Source organism: Falco punctatus (assembly GCF_963210335.1).
Source record: "Falco punctatus genome assembly, chromosome: 22".
In the NCBI taxonomy this organism is placed as follows: Eukaryota; Metazoa; Chordata; class Aves; order Falconiformes; family Falconidae; genus Falco; species Falco punctatus.
Genome location: NC_137602.1, coordinates 121,253 through 144,482, shown reverse-complemented (window position 1 = coordinate 144,482; position 23,230 = coordinate 121,253). Strand labels below are relative to the sequence as shown.

The 23,230-nt window shown below is 50.9% G+C and overlaps 2 protein-coding genes across 6 annotated transcripts in view; one reads left to right on the top strand and one right to left on the bottom strand.

Annotated features, from left to right (window-relative positions):
* The first annotated feature begins 382 nt into the window (after window positions 1–382).
* LOC308056029 (relA-associated inhibitor-like) lies at window positions 383–2,865 on the top strand. Its single transcript, XM_080370792.1, has 2 exons — window positions 383–679; window positions 2,045–2,865. Exons 1-2 carry the CDS (start codon window positions 386–388, stop codon window positions 2,081–2,083), a joined length of 333 nt encoding a protein of 110 aa, XP_080226918.1. The 5' UTR covers window positions 383–385; the 3' UTR covers window positions 2,084–2,865.
* Window positions 2,866–2,870: 5 nt separating this feature from the next.
* The window catches only part of LOC308056028 (leucine-rich repeat and fibronectin type III domain-containing protein 1-like protein), a 57,168-nt gene continuing 36,808 nt past the window's right edge, over window positions 2,871–23,230 (bottom strand). For 4 of the 5 annotated variants that reach the window (XM_080370789.1, XM_080370788.1, XM_080370787.1 and 1 more), the window contains 2 exons: window positions 16,779–18,173; window positions 2,871–7,542 (listed from right to left, as the gene is read on the bottom strand). In XM_080370789.1, the coding sequence (XP_080226915.1) occupies window positions 7,032–7,542; window positions 16,779–18,154 (1,887 nt within the window). In that variant the 5' untranslated portion in view covers window positions 18,155–18,173 and the 3' untranslated portion in view covers window positions 2,871–7,031. The remainder of the gene's footprint in view (window positions 7,543–16,778; window positions 18,174–23,230) is intronic. The other variant, XM_080370791.1, reaches the window with a different exon arrangement.

Genomic DNA, 23,230 nt, shown 5'->3' with positions numbered 1-23,230 from the left:
TACGTGTACTGGGAGGGGTTACTGGGCAGGTTATGTGTACTGGGAGGGGTTACCGGGTAGGTTATGTGTACTGGGAGAGGAGATACGTGTACTGGGAGGGGTTACTGGGCGGGTTATGGGTACTGGGAGAGGAGATATGTGTACTGGCAGGGGTTACTGGGCAGGTTATGTGTACTGGGAGGGGTTACTGGGAAGGTTACGGGTACTGGGAGAGGAGATACGTGTACTGGGAGGGGTTACTGGGCAGGTTACGGGTACTGGGAGAGGAGACACGTGTACTGGGAGGGGTTACTGGGCAGGTTATGTGTACTGGGAGGGGTTACTGGGCAGGTTATGTGTACTGGGAGAGGAGACACGTGTACTGGGAGGGGTTACCGGGCAGGTTATGTGTACTGGGTGCTGGGGCGGTTCAGGGTTTGGGGTGCGGCCGGCCGGGGGGTGCCGGGGGGTCGGGGGTGCTGACCCCCCGCGTCCCCCAGAGGTGGAGCAGAGCATGGGGGTGCTGAACAGCGGGGTGGTCTACGCGCTGTGGGACTACAGCGCCGAGTTCGGGGACGAGCTGTCCTTCCGCGAGGGCGAGCCCGTCACCGTGCTGCGCCGCCAGCCCCCGGAGGAGCTCGACTGGTGGTGGGGGTCCCTCTACGGCCACGAGGGCTACGTCCCCCGCAACTATTTTGGGGTGAGCCGAGGGGTCTCGCAGCGCCCACGGGCCCGGGGGGGGGTTCCACAGCGCCCACAGCCCCCCAACGGCACCGGGGGGGCACCCCCGGCACCCACAGCCCTCAGGGGGTCCCACAGCCCCCCCACAGCCCCGGGGGGGCACCCCCGGCACCCACAGCCCTCAGGGGGTCCCACAGCCCCCCCACAGCCCCAGGGGGGCACCCCCGGCACCCACAGCCCTCAGGGGGTCCCACAGCCCCCCCACAGCCCCAGGGGGGTCCCACAGCACCCACAGCCCTCAGGGGGTCCCACAGCCCCCCCACAGCCCCAGGGGGGCACCCCCGGCACCCACAGCCCTCAGGGGGTCCCACAGCCCCCCCACAGCCCCAGGGGGGTCCCACAGCCCCCCCACAGCCCTCAGGGGGTCCCACAGCCCCCCCACAGCCCCAGGGGGGTCCCACAGCCCCCCCACAGCCCCAGGGGGGCACCCCCAGCACCCCACCCCCATCCCTCAGAGGGTCCCACAGCCCCCCCACAGTGCTCACAGCACCCCCAGGCCCCCCCCCCCCCCCAGCCCCAGGCTGACACCCCCAGCACCCCCATCCCTCAGGGGGTCCCACAGCCCCAGGGGGGTCCCACAGCACCCAGAGCCCCCCTCCTCAGCCCCAGGGGGGCACCCCCAGCACCCACACCCCTCAGGGGGGGTCCCACAGCCCCCCAACAGCCCCAGGGGGGTCCCACAGCCCCCCCACAGCCCCAGGGGGGCACCCCCGGCACCCACAGCCCTCAGGGGGTCCCACAGCCCCCCCACAGCCCCAGGGGGGTCCCACAGCACCCACAGCCCTCAGGGGGTCCCACAGCCCCCCCACAGCCCCAGGGGGGTCCCACAGCCCCCCCATCCCTCAGGGCGGTCCCACAGCCCCCCCATCCCTCAGGGGGTCCCACAGCCCCCCCACAGCCCCAGGGGGGTCCCACAGCACCCACAGCCCCCCCCCCCCCCCAGCCCCCCCATCCCTCATGGGGTCCCACAGCCCCCCCACAGCCCAAGGGGGTCCCACAGCCCCCACAGCCCCCCCCCCCCAGCCCCCCCATCCCTCATGGGGTCCCACAGCCCCCCCACATCCCAAGGGGGTCCCACAGCCCCCCCCCCCAGCACCCCCATCCCTCAGGGGGTCCCACAGCCCCCCCACAGCCCCAGGGGGGTCCCACAGCCCCCACATCCCCTCCCCTCCCCAGCACCCACATCCCTCTGGGGGTCCCGCAGCCACCTAGGGGAGCACCCACAGAACCCACGGCCGTGGCAGGGGATCCGGGGCCCCAGAGGGGTCCCACAGCACCCACGGCCACCCCACCCCCTCCCTCTAACACTCTTCCCCTCCCCCAGCTCTTCCCCAGGGTGCGGCCACAGCGGAAGAAGGTCTGAGGCGGGGGGGGGCCCTGAAGATGTGGGGGGCCCTGAAGATGTGGGGGGCCCTGAGCTGGCACTGCCCCTCCCCCCCTCCCCAGCCGCTCGGACGTGTGGGTCCCCCTTGCTGGCAAGCCACCTCCTCGGCTGCCCACCCGTCCGCCCCCCGCTTTGTCCGAGCAAGGCACTGGGGTGCCCCCCACCCCACGGTGTCGTGTCCCCTTGTCCCCCCCCCCTCCCCCCGCCTGGTGACGGTGGGTGTCACCCCACGGTGTTGGCTTTTTTGGGGAGTAAAGAGCCTTTGGCTACGCCTGGTGGTCTCCATCCTCTGTGGCGGGGGGGAGGGGGCTGTGTGTGACACAGGTGGGGTCACCCTGATCAGGCTTCGGGGGGTGACATGGATGGGGACCCCCTGATCAGGGTCCCTCTGGCCCCCTTAACTCTTCTGTGCTCCGCTTGGCGCTTGTGCATCCACCGGGATGCTGGGGGACCCGCGGGAAGGCTGGAGCTGGGACCACCCATCCCATCCCATCCCCTCTCCTCGCGGCTCACGAAGGACCCCCTGGGTTCAGGCTCCTTTTTCCAGCTTTCTGGAATTCCAGACTTTTCCCGGAGGAGAGCTGCACCTCTGCCGGGCGATGGCGGGGTGCGTCGCCACGCTCACCGCATCCTTGGGGGGGTGCTCAGGATGGAGGTGGGCTGAGCAGGATGGAGCCACCGCTGGTGTCCTCCGGGGTCTGAAGGAAAGAAACGGAGCCGGGATGAACCCCCGCACCTGCGGAGACCCCCCCCCCCCCCCCCCCCCCCCCCAGGCACCCCCTGCAGTCCGTGCTCCCCAATCACCGCTGCGGATCTCAGCCGGCTTCTCCTGGCTGCAGTCCATCAGGAGCTGCCCAGCAAGCAGCACAGAGCCTGGTTGGACCCCCTGCCCCCCAGCATGCTGGCGGCGCAGCCCCCTACCCTGCCGGCTGGGCTGCACGCCCCCCTCCAGGGTCACATTGCTGAGAACCCTCCATCCCGCTGGATGTGGGGAGAGCCCTTGGGGGTTCCTTGAGGGTGAGGAGAGCCCTTGGGGGTTCCTTGAGGGTGAGGAGAGCCCTTGGGGGTTCCTTGAGGACGGGGAGCAAGGATGCAGCTCCAGGTTGATGTTGCTGAGAGCCCTCCATCCCCCTGGATGTGGGGAGAGCCCTTGGGGGGCTCCTTGAGGGTGAGGAGAGCCCTTCGGGGTTCCTTGAGGACGGGGAGCAAGGATGCAGCTCCAGGTTGATGTTGCTGAGAGCCCTCCATCCCCCTGGATGTGGGGCTCAGAGCCCTTGGGGGGCTCCTTGAGGGTGAGGAGAGCCCTTGGGGGGCTCCTTGAGGGTGAGGAGAGCCCTTGGGGGTTCCTTGAGGGTGAGGAGAGCCCTTGGGGGCTTCTTGAGGGTGAGGAGAGCCCTTGGGGGTTCCTTGAGGGTGAGGAGAGCCCTTGGGGGCTTCTTGAGGACGGGGAGCAAGGACACAGCTCCAGGTTGATGTTGCCGAGAACCCTCCATCCCCCTGGATGTGGGGAGAGCCCTTGGGGGCTCCTTGAGGACGGGGAGCAAGGACGCAGCTCCAGGGTCACGTTGCCTTGGGGTGCTAGAACCCTGCAGAGGGGTCTGGGGTGCAATGAGAGCCTCGTGGGGGGGGGGTCCTGAGTGGACCAGAGAGAGCCTAAGGCAGCTCCAGGACAAATGGATGGATCTCGGCGTCGGATCATGCCCTGGAACCCTCCCCTGGCCCCAGCAGTGGCCAACTGGGCTGGTGGCCAGCTGGGCTTGCGTGCACAATGGTCCCTGAGGGTGCAAGGAGCCCGGTGGAGGGGCGCTGCGGGGACCGGGAGGTAAACTGAGGCACCTAGAGCACATCTGTGGGGTCTTGGGGGCGCAACCAGCGCAAGCTGAGGCAGCCCCAGGACAGCAGAGGGGTGGTGGGCACACGGGGGGCTCCAGGCTTGAGGGGACTGGGGGGGACAACGTGAGTCTTGAGGGCATCCCATGGCAAAAAGAGAGTCACCCCCACCCCGAATTTCCAGGACAGCTAGTCCTTATCCGCCTCCTCCCCGTCCTGCCCCCAGTTCATCCCAGTTCCCCCCAGCCAGAGCTCTGAAGGTGCCCCAGGGTGACCGCGCCACCATGGCGCCCCTCGGGGTGGGGTGGGGGGCTCCTCCAGCATCCCTCAGGCTTTGGGGGGGGGCTGCCTCCACGGAGGGGCCACGCTGAGCCACCAGCACTAGCTCCGACGGGTCGACATGGCACCAACGGCTGCTGGCACGTCCCCAGTGCCCCCAGCGCCGCGCTGGGCCCCGCTGGGCGCCATCTTCACCTCACAGAGGCCGAGCGCGGCCCTCGCCCCCCCCCGCCTGGCTGCTGCTCCCTCATTTCCCCCCCTCCATCATCTTCCTGAAGGAATAAACACCTCAGAAGCGTCGGCCGGCTGCTTTCCACCATTTTATGCTTCTAGGAACTCGGAACGGCGACATGGGGATTTAACCCTCGTTCTCCGCCACGTTCAACCTCCTGAAGCAACACGGAGGGCCGTGCTAGGCCCCGGTTCCATTTCCAAGGGTGAAACGCTTCGATCCGCCGCCCTGACGCGCAGGCAGGGATGCCACCGGTGCTGCTCATGCCGGTTCGACGCTTTTCCCCTCACGGAAAGATGGAGAAGCCCAGAAGGCGACAGGACGGCAGCTGCGGAGCGGACCAAGGCACCGCTGCGGCCTGTAGGCCCAGGGCCCCCAACGGAGGTGGCCATACCCGCCTTGGGCGCGTGACTGCCACGAAGCAGCAAACCGACCAGTTTGGGTTTATTACTAATCAACGGATTTTTACAACATTTTACAGGTGGGTCGAGCCGCTCGTAGCAATCGGGCTGCGCTCGTTAGGAAAACCACCTTCAAATTCCAGACTCGGATTTTGTGGCGGGCTGAAAAACGGATTAATTGGCTCTTCTGGAAGAAGCGGCGGTGACAAGAGGATCCTGAATCCGTGACCGCGGGCGGTTGTACCTGAGGAATGGCAGCGCTATCTGCATCCCTGGAAGGCAGACAGAAGCCAGAGGAAAATCTCGGGAAGCGCAGACCCCCGTCACCATCACCTATGGAACACCGAGCATCCATTTGCACAGTGGCACGCGCAGATTTTGATTTTCTTTTTTTCTTTTAAGCAAACATGAGCATAGCTGCATAGTCTTACCTCACCGCCACCGATATACCTGGGAAGGAAATCCCTCAATTTACCTTTTCCTCCGTTTATGTTGGAAAACCACGACAGAACAGAGGACTCGGCCAATCTGCGCATTTCAGAAACATCCAAAAAAACCCGCCTCGTACCTCAGCGATTAGTAAAAGCCACTCTATTAAAAGACAGCGCTCAACTGCTGCGTCGTTCCAACAGCTTTTGGCTCACCGCCAGGCAACTTGGTCCGTCCATCCATATCCAAACAGGAAGAGAAACATTTTGACTCCGTCAGAGGGACAAGCTTAGGAAATTTTTTTTTTTTCCCTTCTGTTAATTGCTAAGTCGCGACGCGGTCACCTTTTAAAAAGGCACAAGCTGGTTGCTTGGCTTGCAGGGTCAACCGCTTTCACGTTCCATTGCTTGAGGTTTAAGAAAAGGTATTCCTGTTTTCTCTCGTTTAAATTTTGAAGCCAAGTAGCAACGCAAAAAAAAAAAAAAAAAAATCATCACCAGGCAAGGAGGATAGCAAAGGGGACATTTTGTTTAGTCGAGGCCGCTAGCTCCTCGTAGGTAAAAAAAATTATTTCAAAAGCTAAACTTTGAGCCCATCTTGATCTGGCAGTATCCCTTGGAACGAAAGGAACATTTCGTTAATGCGATACGATGCGTTAAAATTACTCGACCAGACACATTCACATCATTTCATCGGTCAGCCACTTACATTACACTTCATGCATTATTACAGGAATTAAGAGACCAGGATATAAAAGCCATCTGAAGATGCAGGGTCACAGTGAGATAGTGCAATGTGCTCCAGGACACGGAAGCTTTAATCTGTGGGTCCTCCATCGACAAATTTCACAACAACAACAAAAGAAAAAACAAACCAAAAACCCAAAACCAACCAACAAAACCAACCCTTCAGCGGTACGCTCGCGGAGGGGAGGCGATGGTTTTCGGCACAGCAGAAACGCGCGTGGTGAAACACATTCTGTTTGTGAAGTTTTACAATTTCGAAAGAACAAACCCCGGCATTCTTCCTCCCCAGCCAAAATCCGACCGCCGAGAACGAGAGGAGGTTTCTCAAAGGCACAGGCTCAACTTACAACAGCCGTTGCAAAGCAAATGCCGCCAGTTCATATTTCTGTGCTGCTGAATAACCGAGAGAATACGCTAAACTATTTCAATTTTCTCTCCCCCCTTTTTTTTTTTTTTTTGAAGAGTATCTTTGTTTTTTCTTTCTCTATGGGGAACCTCTGCTAATTTTACTTCTTTTTTGAGAAGCGTGTACACGACATACCTATGGCAAGAAAACCCCCAAACTCAGTTAGTGAGAAACTAGTAACTTCTGACGACAAATCATTCCTTGAAGAGGTGAGTGGTTTAAGCCGCTGAGTGACTCTGCCGTGAGAAAGGAAGTCTGAGGATCCTGAGAGTACAATTTTGCTGCTGGTTGGAAACCAAAGGAAAAAAAATAGTGCATTTCACCAAAGACAAACCTAGTAGAATTTAGCTGTGCTGCTGCCTTGATACCAGAGGTGTATGCTATAAAAGAACCAGTAAAAAAATCTTGTAAATCACACACTCATATTTAATATATTGAAACAAAATAGTTAAGAATGCAAGAACTGTATACAGATTAAAAAAATATTTTTTAAACCATCTGATCTTAAAAATAGACAATAGTAGTGAAGCTTAAAATACAACCACTCGCATTAAAATGTTTCAAGCAATACCACCTTGGTGTGTCCTGTTCCATCAAATGGCCATTAAGATAACGCATCAGTTGTTAAAAAGGTTGTGTTGGTTGGAGTCACTTTTTCACAATCCAAATCTACAACAGTTTTGCCTTTGACAGAAGAGCCCGAGCATTCCTGGTGCAAACTTTCCCGTCTCTCTGCAAGTTTCGAAGTGGATCGAGCCATCGAGCCACTCTGGCTCCCGTTGGTTTGAGAGCAGACATTGTTCACTTTTGTCGTTTTGTTTTTGTGGTGGTTGTTGTAGACTTTGTATTTCATGAGGAGGATGAAGATGAAAACAAGAACTGAGGCCACAATGATCCCCCCGATAATGATGATCATGGTTCCTCCCAGGAACTGCGCGTGAAGGGATCGGCACTGTTTGTATTCCTCCTGCGTTGTGAACTGCACGCACCCGATCACTCTGGTTGCCGTCAGAGACGTCAATCCATCGTCATAAACAGCAAGGACACAGAGGTCGTACTCACGTCCTGCAACCAGATCAGTCAAGAAGAAGGATTTACTAGCAGCTGGAATCATCCTGGAAGAGAAAATGAGCACAGTGAGCATCCGAGTTGACCGAGCCTAAGGAGAGCTCTTGACTAGCGCCGCCACCGTAAGGAAACATAACGGAGCAGGTGGTGAACGCGGCAACACGAACAAGTGGAGAAACGCTAGCGTTCCCTCGGTTCCTTGGGAGGGCTGGAAGTATTTTACCCACGGCAGTACCTCTGGCCATTACTGACAAACGTGGACTAGAGCGCGCACGCTCACCGATGGCCGGCGTGGGGACGATTGCACCTCATCTACTGTTTTTATCTGCGTTGCCTTAAACCTCCGTGTAAGTTCCAGCATAAAAGGGCATCACATGCCCCGTGCAGAATGGAATACGCTCAGCCTTTCCATCAAGGAACTGAAGCAACATGCTTAAGAACTTAAATGGCAGAACAGGATAAAACTAAACACTTTGAAAATGCATTTTAGTAATTTGACACCCACGGGAAGCGCATTTGGAAGACAAAGGGGAAAAAGGCAAATTCAGACCTTTTGACCTACAGATTAACCTGATTTCCATCTTCTAACAGCTCCGTGATGCTCAGTGTCTCATAATGAGGTGACCAGTAAGAGCAATCACCGAGTGGTCCCTTCCGTAGCCCAATAACGGCGTATACGGGCTTCCTTACCTCGATGTGACCCTAACGCTGCGATTGCTCCCTGTCAATGCCAAATATCCCTGTATCACAAAGTAGCACCGGTACTACACCAACAGATGAGAAGGATCCCAAAAGGAGAGCTATGGGCTGTGTTACAGATTCCCACAGACAGGACCGTACGGATCACCCCGCCTCCTTGCAGACCCCGCTCTCCGTACGTTGGGCTCGGATTCCTCACTGGAGTAAAGTAGCACCATCGCAGAGGAGTTAGTGCAACTGCATCTATTTATAGTGGTGGGCATGTGGCCTTCTCCTGGCCACAAAGGTGATGGTGGGGTGGTGGTGAAGGCCAACCCCTTGTCGTACCACTTATTGGAGCGGTCATCCGTGGGACTAAGGGCTATACGATGCTCAGACTGGAAAGAAGAGCTACGCCTTCAAACAAAAGTCCTCCAAACACACAGCTGCTACCACTTCATTTATAACAACTGAACGTCTGTGGCCGTGAAAAAACAAAACCGCTCCCTTGCTGATGTACGTGCATCATCACAGGTTCATAGAACCACTGAAGGAGGAGACCCCCAGCAGTAAATGACCCTCCCAGTAGGTATTTGTCCCCGAATGACCCATCTGAATTTCCTAAACCATTGCCCCAGCCTCAATTTATAACAGCAGCATCACGACCCCCCACCCCGGAACGTGGCTGCGTGCTGGGTTTGGAGGCTAACGTGATTTTTACTGCAGGAAAAACAGGCTTTGGAGAGGAAACTACACAAAGATTCATTTGCCTAGCTGAACGGCCGTATTATTTGCCTTATTCAGCAGCCTTTGATGCTCACCGTTCTTCTTCCGAACAGCTTTCCGCGTCGCGTGATTGCCAGGATTATTCAACGGAGAGTTCGGTCCTGAAATTTGACTAAATTATCGTGAACGGCATATGCTGTATTCCCAGCTATTGCTGAAATATTTTTACAGTAGCTGTCATCCAGAAGAGGAGGTTCTAAACGAAGGCTTTTCCCATCCCCCGTGCAAATCTTCCGTGCAAATGTTCAGGGAGACCGAATAGACGTTTGATTTCTATCAGCTCTTCTGGTAATAGGCGGCTATTTTCAGCTCTGTGAATAAGGAGAAGCGCCGAGGCTTGATAAGGCAGGAGATAAGGTTTCCTCGCTGCCTAAGCAGTTACTCACAGACGTGTCTCCCGGGAAAAAGGTAGCTGTGGTGGCATATTTAGGAAGTTTCAAGGAAACCTCTGCGGATGAGTAGGGACAGCTCACCACCGAGTAGGCAATCTGCCTATAGCCGTGGCAGTAGTTAACCTCTGCGTGTCTTCTCTCTCGTGCCTACGGAACACTTGCTTCTACAGCGGAGTCTTCCCTATCCCTTATTTACTTTATTTCAGCGATGCCGTGAATGACCCAATAGCGGTTAAATCCAATCAACTCCACCAATTAGCGCAAGCTGGAGTTGCAGCAGTTGTAAGAAAGGCAGGTCTTTAGTGGTGAGCGGCGAGGAGGATGCGTAGGAAAGGCCAGAAGGCACGCGGACAGACGTGGGGTGCAAGTGGATCATTGGAAAGCTCCATCGTTCTGCCAGAACCCACAGGATAAAACTAAATGCTTTAAAAATGCGTTGTAGTAATTTTACACCCGCGGGAAGCGCGTTTGGAAGACGAAGGGGAAAAAGGCAAATTCAGACCTTTTGGAACTACAAATCAACCTGATTTCCATCTTCTAACAGCTCCGTGATGCTCAGTGCCTCATAATGAGGTGACCAGTAAGAGCAATCACTGAGTGGTGGCTCCCGTAGCCCAAGAACGGCGTATACGGGCTTCCTTACCTCGACGCTTAGAGAACGGCACCTTCAGACCAAACGTCTCCACCAGCGCTCAGCGTGACCTAGGAATGGTTTAAGCGCCATTTACTAGATCCTAGGTTTGTTAACGGAATGCCTTCGGGATGCCGTATGATCCCCGACAGCCCCAAGTGGCCAGGATACGGGGGCTCCCTGATCCTAAGCAGGGTAAAGCTTATCAGCCCCTCAGTGGGATTATTTCATCTCGGAGCTTGCAGCAAAGTCATTTACTTAAATAATTAGTTTGCATGGAAGACATTTCACAATAGCGGTACAGAGACCATAAAACCATGTCTGCCAGGAGATTCCCAGATCTCCGGGGATGCAAAACCCTTTTTTCTTTGCTATTCTTTTGGGGGCTTTTGGTCTTTTTAAAATTTTTCAAGAAATGTTGTTTCTTGAAAATTTCACAAGAACTGCCCAGCAGGTTTTGTTTTGTTTTCTCTCAAAAAGCCCTCTTAGTTTACATTAGTTTCATCAGGAGCTGGTTTCCTATTACCTATAAAAGCTACGGAAAGCGTGGATTTTAGTCACAATTCCAACAAATCTTTTAGTAGCTGAAAGCCCACCGCCTCTTCTCTTACACCCCTAAAGTCACCAGGTCTCCATGTGCTTGGCGTTGGCCCGTGACCACCATCATTCAAAGGGCTCGATACCAGAATGGTAACTGTCAGATTTAAACCAACGGCGCTAACGTGACTGGTTTTGGAGTTGACACCCCTCAACCATAACCCGTGCCATCTGCAGGCAGCCAGCGCCGAGCAAAGCCCCTTGGTGAAAACCCAACTGTGAAATCTGCTCACGAGAACTTCTGACAAAACATCCTTTTGTGGGATTGGAAATATTTCCTAGCAACGTTGTCAACGACGACACAATAAACCGAGCCGCTCAAAACAGAGACGGAGTCTTTTGTCTGGACTCTAATTGATAACGATGCTGCCCAGAAGACAACGTAATACTGCGGCCAGACGGGCTCAAATTAATGGCTTTTACTCTGGCCAACTCCTCTGCCCCCAATCCCACGCCACCATTCTGACGGTCTGAGAAAGAGAATTTCTTTTCTGCCATTTCAACTGGGAGGAGAAGAGTTGGGGGCAGAGGGAGGGATGGGGAGTTCGAGGCGTTGGGGGGACCCCTGGGGCAGGAGGTCTTTTGGCACAGATCCTGTCCACAAACCCCTGTGCTGATTAAAGGGATTAAAAAGCCATCGGTAGAGTCTGTTCTTTTCACAGAGAGAGACCCAAGGATGATCTGTGGCATCTGTGGAGGTAAAATCAACAACAACAACAACAACAACAAAGACCATTCTAAGCATCAAATCCTAAGCCATTACTGAGCTCAGGCTGCTGGCTGCGTTTTTCCAAAGAATTATTTTTACATGGTTGATGCTACAGCCTGGAAATGAAATGACCACGCACCAGAAGATACAGACAGTCATGAAGCACTGATGGCAGGTTGCTTATTTATACAGCTTTCAGACAAATCCTGCCAAAATTTTCGATGGGAGCAATGACAGCTATTGATTCTCATTCATACTAAAAAAAAAAAAAAAAATAAAATTAAAAAAAAATCATACTTCTGCATCAAGAGTAAAAAAGGAAGCGGGGATGCTTTCCTCCTCCAAAAAAAGCACAGCATCTTGAAACATTTGGGAAGCAAGAGACGGTTGCTTCACGTTTGAATGATCTCTCCATGATGCGACTGCTCCCATCCATCGTTTGCAGCTGCAAGGTCTCATTTCTACAAGCCGCGACGCAGCTGCAGCAGCCGTCAGGTGGGCAGCAGCGTTAGCGGAGATGACGGGGAGGAGGGGAACGGCAGCGGAGGAGCCTGGCTTTGTGAGGGTAATCCCGATTACCTCAGCACAGAGCCAACCATAAGAAGAACATAAGGCTTTTCCCCATAAAGGGAAACCTGAAGAAGAGGTTTCCAAGGAGAAGCTCCCTGAAGGAGCCTGGAAACTGCCGTGACAACCGCGACGCTGCCAGGTAAAGGGAAAAAGCTACCAAAATTCAAGCCAAAGAGTGACGAGTCACTTGTTCCTTTCTATTTCCAGGTGTTGGATGGCTCCCACGTTACTGGACTTCCACCGGCATATCCTCCTTTTTGGGGGGACGCTAGGAAACGCCGACATGGCCATTGTCCAGACCGCCCAGATAACCGTGGCAATCCCGACGTCCTCCCAAACCACCACGGCTGCTGCGGCGCCTCCATCAGTTGAGCGGCGTGTCGCACCGCCCACAGGACCCCAGACCCTCTGTCCGCTGCACGTGGGGAGGGGGGGTCCGGTGTCTCCAGGGCACCCCGAAAGGGAACCCAAAAAGTCTTAACGGCACGTGCCTGACGGGTGAGGAGCTACAAAACCTCATTCAAACCTCACCGTTCGCAATCTAGCGCGGTGCTGAGGCTTTCCGTTGCGCTGCACTGCGCTAATTTAAGAATTTTTGAGCAGACGTAGCGTGGCTGATTCCAACTGCTTTTTCACGCAACAGATGCAATCATTGCTATATTGATCTGGCAAATATATCACCTTTTCCCCAAGAGTGACAGCTCTGGCCTTTAAACAACGGTACTTTGTGCTCCGCCGCAAAAGCCGGCTGCCTCTCAATTGCGGAGTTTTTTTCTCAACATGGCAAAAACAAGGACGTATTATCAGCAGTTTTATGCGATATATAGTCTCTCAATTATCTATAGAGAAGCATCACTATTAAATACTCATCTTCTAATTTATAGCGTGTAGTTGCAGCTAATTAAAGTTAGATGATCGCTAGCTATGAAAGACTAAATTCGATGCTTAGGAGACTATTGCCTTTGATGTTATGGGATCCAGCTTCTAATTGACGAGGGCATCAATCGGGTTGTTATGAAGCATTAGTAATCTGCTGCTTATATCAAGTGCGGTACAAACAAAATTGAAGCTTATCCAGCCTAGCTCAGACATACAGAATCTCCATCCGCACCCCCCACCCCTTTTTTTTTTTTTTTATTTGAAGAAGCATCAGCGGACAGAACAGGAGCATCTGCACTTCCCTCCCGGGGATTTCGAGTATCGGTGGCTGCCCCACTTCTCTCTTGCACAGAGGGAGGCTACAAAGGAAAGGTGGCCCAGGGTCCTTTGATGAACCTTTTACTGCGTAACCTAAAGCCAGGAGCCCTTTTCATAAATATACATATGGACTACATCAGCATACAAAAAGAGCTGCATTTTCATCCCTACGTACGCACGCAAACGTGTGTGGGCATTGTGACAAAGCAGCAATAAAATCGCGTGGCTGCTCTCCCTGATTAATTACTGCTTTTGAAGCTCGTATAATATTTTGTCACTGCGATTTTAGTACCAAAAGGTCAGTCCTGCTGATCTCTCTTCCCTGAGACTAGCACTAGAAACCTGGGCAGGACACTTGAGCGACAAGAGTTAAATGAAAATTACAGCATTGCGAAGTCCAGATTGCACAGGAACCGTAATCAGCGTCGAGACCGTAAGCTGTTTAAAGAATACAGATCCATTTATATCTCAGAGAGTGAAAAGCGGCACGGAGTGGCTATTATGATTCTCGACTCGCTTCTATACGTGGCTGTACAAGAAGGGTTTCCGACCTCGCTTCTGAAAACAAACAAGGCTCTTACTTTCAATATTGATGCTCGCCGCAAATTGCTACCTGCACCTTAACACGCCGATCCTGGCTTGCTGCTACTCGTCTTGCCAGACACTTCGCTCTCCTGCAATTGGTTTTCTCCATAACTAATGTCTGCCTTTGGTTTTGCTCACCTCCCTCCCAGGAGATGGGTCAGTGCGATAGTTTCCATTTCACAGAAAGAGAGGAGTGATGCGACTCCCCCTGAGGCTGCAATAACTGGCGGAGCCAGGAGCGCAGCTCCTGCTTTCCTTTTTCCATATTCACCACCGGAAAAAATGCCGTGTGGCTGCGTGTTGTGGCTGTCCCAAAGTGGGAACACGAGGCGCGATGCTGGTGCACTTACGCGCCGGTGTATGCCGACGGCATCGCCGTGTGCAGGGCGCATACGTTGCTCTCGTGTACACGGACGGATAATTTGATCACAGTCCAAAGGGAAAACAAGGAGGAAGATTATCTCCCCCCTGTTTAGGGCTTCGATTACAGTGCACTTACCTACAACAACCTATCCAGGGGGCGAGGGAAATGGAAAGGTGAGGAAAAATAAAGGAGTCAAAGGAGGAACTTAAATCCTCAAGATAAAGCGGAGTTGCCATAGCAACTGCTCTTGCCATGGTACCACTCAACTTGACAGAAGCGACAGGTTTCTGATGCATCCCGCACCGCTTCGTACTTTTCCCAGGCAGCGAGCTATCATCTGCCAGAAATAAATTGCGCAGCGTGCTCCGGGTAGCAGGAAGCTTTTCACCTTCTGTAAAACTCCTTTGGCAGCACCGAAGCGCTGCCACCACTGGGGATGCTGCGACGCATCTGTTTACATCTGCACGTATCAACAGGCTGACTCCGTGATACAGATGTTCATGGGCCACAACCAGAACCACGGGGGCCGAGGGGGGCTCTGGACCATGCCAAGGGTCGGCAAACACATCTGGGGGCTCCTGGTTCACCAGGAGCGCTCCAGCCACTCCAACATTGGCAGCGGTAGCAGTCGTTCGGATAACCCCAAACGCATAATTGCTGCCCAATTATCATTCCTCTCGCTATAGTGCAGAGCCTCCATTAAGGATCTGTATTTGATGATTACCTGCTGGTGGGAACTGAACAAGAACCATAAATTTTCATCTTTGAGAGGCTCGTTATCCTACTACACTGCATTATTTGAAATTGCTGCTCGGTGATTTGAAACATGAAGTATTTTAGGGTTTTGCTACCAACCTGAGCCTCTCGGTTAAGCCAAGAAAGGGGCACGCAGACGGAGTATTTTTCCCCATTTTTATCCCCATAGCTCTTCTTCGGGAGCAAGGCCATTCAGCAGAAGCAGCAGCAGTTGACTCAATTCTGTACAGATTTATTAACCAGCCACCATATGAGTCACTCATTTATTTTTAGAGGCTCTGGAAAGTTTAAAACTCATGGAGAATGAATTGCTGCAATTGCACGAAGGCTGCCAAGTCGGCTGACCAGCTGTTACGGCAGAGGGTGAAAAATCCCATTAAAGAACTCTCTTGCACTACTGGCCGTGCCTGCAATGCACCCGCTGGCTCTAGCTGCTTCTCCTGGCTTGCTTTGCTTTACTTCCTAGTGGGAAAATGGGATAAAATCCCTCTAGAAACCCCAGCCACAGTGACAGAGACGTCTCTGCTTCACGTTTCCCTTCGTTTCACAACTCTGCACTCCTTCCAAACAGCGATGTCACAAATGTTCTCGCAGCTGACAACGAAACGAGGCCTCATCTTCCAGCCAGCTCCTCACCAACCCCATCAGATACCAACAAGGCATCCTCCCACCCCCTCCTTAAGAGACCCTTGCTTACCCTCGCCCGGTCCTCCTGCTTCCTCGCTAGCTCGTAGCCGTGACAACGGGAGGATGGATGGCATCCTTCCTCAGAGAGACTCTGGGGATGGGCGTTTTAACATGAGGCTCCTGAAAATCCCAAGTGACTGGGAAGCGAAATGTCTATTTCCAGGACTTCACACAATTTTCATACCCGGTTCCATTTTTATTTATTTATTTATTTATTTTTAAAAAAATTTATTTACAAGAATTTGCTCGTAGTGGTAGGCATTTGAAACAGGAACCGCAGCAGAACAACTATCCTGCGTCCCTTTCCTTAGGGGGCTGCTTACTAAAGCAGTATGTTCCAACCCTGGCTTTTAGGTGTATTTCTTTAGTTATCAAGTGTCATTCTCCTTTCGCTTGCTCCAAGCTTCAGTGCCAACCATGGTGTTACATTAAAAAAAAAAAAAAAAAATAAAAATCACTCAGCTTGGAGAGGTTATCATCCTCCTGAAGCACACAACCACGAAACATTTCATCTGAATCAAATGCTTGCTCCTGCTTTAAAGTCATTCCGCCCATCCCTATCCCTTCTACCCCCCTGTTAATCACTAATCAAAGCCTAGAAACAGAAAGGCAGATAATCAAGAACTCAGCCACCCCTGCGCAGGGCAGCGGCTATAAAATGCTATAAATCACTATAAACGGCTATAAATGGCTATAAATCTGCATGCTGTCCATTGAGACTTGCTATCCAAGAGTTATCCCCCAAGTAAATTTTACCAATTAAATGCGAAACACGCACAAATTGCATAACCTAAAGCTTTCTGTGCGGTGTCCAGCTCATACCGGCGAGTTTTATCCTCAGGACACCACAAAAACGGGGAAAAGGAGGCACGTGGGGGCAAAGGGTCAGTAGGACGCCGTACGGCCGTGTCCCTGTTGCTTTGGGCACCTCGTAACTTTGGGCATCCTGACTTTTTTTTCTCTCTTCCCCATATTTTTAAAGCAAAATAATTACTCTCAATCGGCATAAAAGGTAACTAAAATCTCCATCTCAATTTCCTTCCATGTTAACAACTAAGAGATTGCTCATCAGCTTCACTTGGTCCATTAAACCGGACTATGAAACTTAATTACATCTGTAAAGAGTTTAGAGACCCTCGAGAGGCAGCGCAGTTATTAGTTTTAACGGCGTAACTCCTCAACAAGGGGAGTTGAACAAGCAAAGTCTCCGGCAACGACTGCTCCCTCATCCCCTCCGTTACGCGGAGGATATCAAGCGATGCTACCCTTTCTCCTTTACTTCCACCAGCTACTTCAGAGGGGCACGAGCGCAGGTACACGAGCAGCGTTACCTGTACACTAGGATGTCGTCGGCAGAGCTGTTATACTGGATCTGGTACATTCGGATCCCAGGGAGGTGATGCTGAGAAGGCCACTGGATGAGGGCGGAGGACGACGTCAGCTCAGCCACCACGACCGCCTTCTCTTGCTGAGCCTTCGTTTCGTTTGGAAAGCTGGACTTGGCAGAGATGAGGATATCTGAAGGGCCAGGCTCCGCGTCTTTGTCGCAGTTGGTGCTGTTGGCGAGGTTAGGGTATGGGGCAACGAGGAGCTCGACCGGCGCCGTCGACTCTCCCGCAGCGTTCGATGCTATGCAGGTAAACGTGCCCTTGTCGGTCAAAGAAGTCACCAAAATATCCAGAGTACCGTTCTCATAAGAAACCGTCCTAGATGTGTTAGAGACCAGCTTCCCGTCGGGTGAGATCCATCGGACGTAGGGATCCGGATCTCCAACCGCTTTACACTTCAACGAGATGCTTTGGCCTTCCGTCGCCGTGAGTTTGGGGGTTCGGTGCGTTATCATCGGGGGTTCGCAGACAAACTCCTCCTCTTTAATCGACCAGAAGTATTTGCCCATCAGTTCTGGTGGGGAGGCGCAGGTCTCTAGGTCATCTTCTCTGGTGAGACGCCTCAGCCACACCAGTTCGCAGTTGCAGTGCAAAGGGTTCCCCCCGAAGCTCAGCACCAGGGACGACAGCGGCGACCCTTTGGACTTGGCGTACACCGGTATTCTGGAAAACAAAGGATCGGGAGGGATCTTTTTCAGCTTGTTGGAGGTCATGTCCAGACGGGCAAGCTTGTGAAGGTTTGAGAAGATTCCCTCCGGCACAAACTCAATGAGATTATGATCCAAACTGACCGTATTGACGTTAGAAAGTTTGGCAATTGTTTCCCAAGGAACATTCACGAGGTTGTTGTAGGACAGGTCCAGATCTTCAATCGTCTCAATGAAGTCGTCCAATGACCCGGGAGAAATATAGTTTAATTGATTGTTACTGAGTATTAAATGCCGGAGGTTAATTAAACCTTTGAAATGGTCTTCGTTGATGTAAGTCAGCCTATTACTATCCAAGTGCAAGGCGTGAAGACCTTTAAGATCAAAAAATGCGTAAGGCATGATTTGACTTATTGTATTCCTTGACAGCGTCAAATGAATTAGATTCGTCATATTTGCAAAATCTTTCCTCCTAAGCGTCGTGATAAAGTTATCCATCAACCTTAGCTCTGCCGTTCTCCTGTCGATACTGGGGGGCACAAAGAGGAGCCCCGTCTTCGTACAGAGAATTGTGAAGGATGGAGACAGGTTTTGACACATGCATCTTTTGGGACACATCATGGCCTTCACAGCTGTGCTAATTACCAGTAGATAGACAACCAGCCTTTCCATCGTAAGAAAAATAACAGACCTAAAGGAGGGGGGGGGGAGGAAGAAAAAAAAAAAAAAAAAAAGAAGAAATCCATGTAAATATATTTTAATTCGGTGTTAGAAATAGGTTTACATTGAAGTTTTCATTATGGGTCCACCTGTGGGAACACAAGGAAATGACTGATGTTAATTTGGATGGGTTTAGAGCTAAGAGCTTTGCGTCCCGTGCTGGTTTGGCTCTGCTCGCCCCCGCCCACAGCATCCCTTCGGACCGTGAGGCACGGCTCCATCACTACTGCTGCTCTGGGATGCGGACGACGGGGTTACCGCTACTTCCTGGCGGCTCTTCACAACCAACTGGGTGGAACAAAGCAAGAATGTGAAGCCGCTACTTAGTGAGAGGAATGCGACGGGGGTGGGGAAAGCAAATAAATATACAAGATTTTTTAGGTTAAAAGCACAGTCTACGTCACTTTCTTTATGCAGATCTCACCGTTCGCTGGGGCCAGAACCTTATTTCACCAGCGCATCGCTCCATTACTTCGCGATTATGCTCCCCTCATTATTTTTTTTGCCATTACTGATGTCCGACAGCTTTTTTGGCGTACCCCTCCAGCTCACTGTGCCCCTCCGAGGACTGAGCTCTTTGCAGAAATGGGTGTTATAAGGACAAGGTTTTGGTTTTTTTTCTCAGGAGGTGGCAAAGATCTAAAACTTCTAATAAGGAGGAGAAATACCTTCAAAGGCATTTTTGAAAAGCAAAGCCACGCTCAGAGAAGCAGGTATATATTGTTTTTTTCTTTTCTTTTCTTTTTTTTTTTTTTTTTCTGTGTGGCACAGGTAGCAGCTTCAGAAAAATAAATTTCATAATTGCACATGGCTTTGGTCAATGAAATTACCTCTGTGAAATCTTGCCTATGCCAAGTTCTTTCCCATTGTCTCGGAAATGCTTGCCTGCTATACCAAGGGTAGATTTTCATTCTTATTTTACCTCCAGCTGGCTGGAAAATTGCTAAGCTTGAAGCGTGGCGACTTGAGCAACCAGGAAAGCTAAACCTCCCAGTCTACAACATACGGAAACTATGTGTTCCGTGTGAGTGTCCTGGTATTTCCAAACTTCAGCTGGCCAATCCTACTCCTAACTAAAGGGGTGTGGTGTTTCTGCAGGCAAGCACACGTGGCTTCGCGTCACGCGCAAGCTGCAGCGCACGAGAGATCACAGCTGGTGACTTTGATGTCACAATTCCTTCATGCAGCACGTAAACGCGGTGCAAAACCAGTCGACCACCACCCCTGAGGGCAAGAAACATGGCATAAGGTGAGGTTCTGGGTGTAGCACAAAGCAAGGGTCAACAGCAAAATCTGCTGAGTCAGCTATTTGTAAAAGAGACCACCAAAGCCTTTGATTACAGGGGTGCAAAAGATCCTTACGGTAGGTTTGTGGGTTGTTTTGTGTTTTTTTTTTTTTTTTTGTTTTTTTGTTTTTTTTGTTTTTTGTTTTGTTTTGTTTTTTGTTGTTGTTGTTTTGTTTTACTTTAATGATTTCCACGAGCCAGAGCTCTTCTACGGGCTGACGGATCTTTAAGATCCAGAATTGCGGCATGACAGTTGCAAAGCCTGGAAATTAGTTTGGTTAGATCAAATTTAGAGCTCCACAGAAGGGGAAAAAGGTTATTTAAATCAACCCACTGCTTACACATTATTATTATTTCAATTCGCAGAGCATGAAACTCGGTCTAAACCTTTTAACCAGTGCTACGTGTTGTCTTATTAGAGGTCAATCTTGAATGCAATTCTGATCAAATGACTGCGAAGAATTTTGTAAAAAATAAATGAAAAAAGAGAAAACAAATGAAAAAGAGAAAAATTCAAAAAAAATAATGAAAAAGCCATAAACCAAACCATCTCCAAAACTTCTGAATGGTTAGAGCACGGTGTGAGGGTCCTATGGTAGAGTGTTGCACAAAGCTAGTTCACTTTATGCTTATGATTTTTCCTAACGAGCATCCCCTTAGTAATTTCTTGCTTCCTGATCGTTTTTCATAATATTTAATATGGTCCACTACAAGCTTCATCTTTCAAATATTCGCCTTTTTGAAAGAAACCCATCTCTGCCACCACTCCATCCTGCACTCCAAACCCTCCTCGCTTCTAATGCGTCCATCTCTTCACTCCTGTTAGGTACAAACGATCAAGGGATGTGCAATTATCTGAAACCAGGCTGCTGTGCAACATTGCAATTCCTTCATTTTGTCATTAGCAAATATTAATACCATTTTAGTGGATTAACTGCCACCTGGGCTGTAAGAAACCAGTACAAACCCACTTCCCTTAAACCACTACTCCGTTAAAAAATAATTAAATGCTACTAACGTGAGACCACGGCACTAAAATTAATGATTTTACAGCCAACCACGAACAGGGTGCGATTGCTCTTACAAACTACGTGACGCGTTGCAAGGGAATTGTGACTCGTAAAGAAAAGCCGCGTGCGAGGGAGTTAACCGCCACTGCTCTGGATTCGTGTTAAAAGCCTAAAAACCACGTCAGGAACACACCTGATGGCCTGATAATACAGCAATATTTTTAAGGACAGTTTAATACCCTCCACCTCAACAGAAGGCAGTCAAAGAAACGTATTTCACACTTAAAAGACACAGATGTAGGACATGGGGGTGGGGAAACTTCTCTGAACTGTTGCTTCTTGACTCATCTCCTCAATTACCATCCGCAGCTTGAAGTTTGCGCAAAAAAAATCATCGGTTGAGGAAGGCATTTAATTCCAAAGTAATCAAGACCTACAGAATGGAGCAGTTCCAGTTGGAAGGGACCTACAACAGGGGGTCAGGTTCAAGGTGCGTGCAGAGACACAGGGGGCTTTGCTATTTTCCTACTTCTAGGTTACCACCGGTTGCCGTTTGTAGTTGAAATGATATTTAAAGGAAAGGATATTGAGTCCCAACTATTCCCAGCTCCTGGCCTGTTAATGGTGTTCCGCTGGGAAGAGTTCCAGTTGCCTCTGCTGTAGATAGAACAGATTTTTTGACAGCTTTAAGTCGGTACCACGGTATAGAGATTTTTTACCCTCTGCAAAACACAAACACGGTGTGAACAATGATGCGTAAAGATACTATTTCACCAGCTTTAAGGAAGAAATTCCATCTTCAAAAAAAACCCCAAAAAACTGGTCCTTTATCAAGTGCCTTTGCAAGGGAACGGCGCCTTTCTTCGATGCAACACATTTATTTCAGCATAACCCGCTTCCTTCCCTTGCACCCCACTATTCATCTGACTGCTGTTATCAGCAAAATATATTCGGATCTGTGGTTTCCAGCCTATCCCCGTTTACGCTGCGTCTATTCGGCATCCACCTGCATCGTTCGGTGGTGTTTCAGGGATGCAGCTACCTCCGTGTTTTTTCAGCTCGTCCCCCACCGAATGGGGTTCCTGACTCCCGTGTAGAGCGCAGCCCCCAACCACTCCACACCCAGATGTGGCGTGGCTAACGCAGCCACCCCCTCCATCTCTGCCTCTTCCAAGATGTGCCCTCCTGCTGTTTTTCCACATTTTTCCATGGTTTTTTTGATTGTCGTACTGCCGTGACAACCTGCTCATCGCACGAGGCAGGTGCTCGCCATCTGCATCCACAGAAGGAAAAAAAAAAAAAAAAAAAAGAAGCAGCTTTTTCTTGAGGGAGGCTTTATCGTTGCCCTTTTCTGATCCAGAATTAACCACCACGTTGGAAATAAAGTCTATTTAATTCACCAGCAAGTCATAATGCGCTTAATTTGGGGACGCTTGCCCCACCTGTAAATGAGCAAGAAAAAGAAACACATCCAACAAGTGTCCAAGAAGTGCCTTGCTAATTCCCCCCCCATCACCTTTTTTTTTTTTAATTTAAAATTAAAATTTTTAAATTTCCAAGAAATACCTCTCTGGATACGCTTGGGCATAAAGCAGAGGAGCTGCAAATCTGCTCGCCCAAATCACCACGATAATTAATATTAATACTAGCAGGGTTTGGTGGTCATTTTTTTAAATTTTTTTTTTCTAATTTAGTTCACAGCATAACAGGAAAATCAAATCATTGACTATTAAATATAACGAAACATAGAATATTTATTCTTTTTTCTTTTTTTCTCATTATTTCGCATTATTTCTCAGACACGTCAGCTATGCAGGGAACGTGTTTGCCTTTTCCTTTCTCATCGTAAGGTGGCACAAACAATACCCACCTGCGCATGGTTGTTGCCTACCCCTCCTCCAGTCGATGGCACCGGGGAATTATATTTATAACACATAAAAAATCACATTTCTAACTCGCACTGCAGTGGTGCGGAACAGGAAAACCAGAAGTAAAAGCACCGCAAGAACTTTCACCACTTTTTTTTTTTTTTTTGTCTCACTTATTTCAGCCATCTGTATCAGCAGACCCCAAAATAATTTTTGTTTGTTTGTTTGTTTTGTTGTTGGGCTGCTTCATTGCCCTTGGGTTTGTCCCCCCGCAAAAAAAAAATCCCAAACCAAAGCTGGATTCTGTTCCGTTTCCTAAGCTTTAGTCCGTACCGTATCCCGAGGAAGGTACAGAAGGAATTACCACCAAAAGGTTAAACGCTTCGTGGATTTATCGTGTGACTACCTGCACTCCCTCCCTCCATCTCCTTCCTTCCTCCGAGGGTCACAATGAGCTCTGCTGATCTTTTATCCCCCCACGGAAAATCCTGAGCTGGAGCCATTTAATCTACTGGTCGAGGCAGCCAGGACGCCGATAGAAATGAGGAAACTGAAATAGCTCCTGCGGGTTTTGATGAATGGTCCAAGGTCTCCTGAAGATGTACTTGACGAAAAGCAGAGGGGGAATTATATATATTGACGTTTTTTATTTAAGGACAGAGCAGCTTCTGGTGCAGGCAGCCTGGAGGTAATGCTGCTTCAGAGCTACCGCACCGATAAATGATCTATTCTTAGCGATGCTGTGTATCCTTCACGGAGGCTACGCTCAAACACAAGCCAATATTAGTAATTAGAAGCATTCATTCTTGATTGGAAGATCTATTATGAATTGCAACACACCTCACTACTGAGCCCCACTGATTT

Coding starts and splice junctions, on each gene's coding strand:
- LOC308056029 (XM_080370792.1), top strand. CDS start 386: ATGTGTACTGGGTGCTGGGGCGGTTCAGGGTTTGGGGTGCGGCCGGCC. Junction 680..2,044: donor TCCCCCGCAACTATTTTGGG/GTGAGCCGAGGG, acceptor CCCCTCCCCCAG/CTCTTCCCCAGGGTGCGGCC.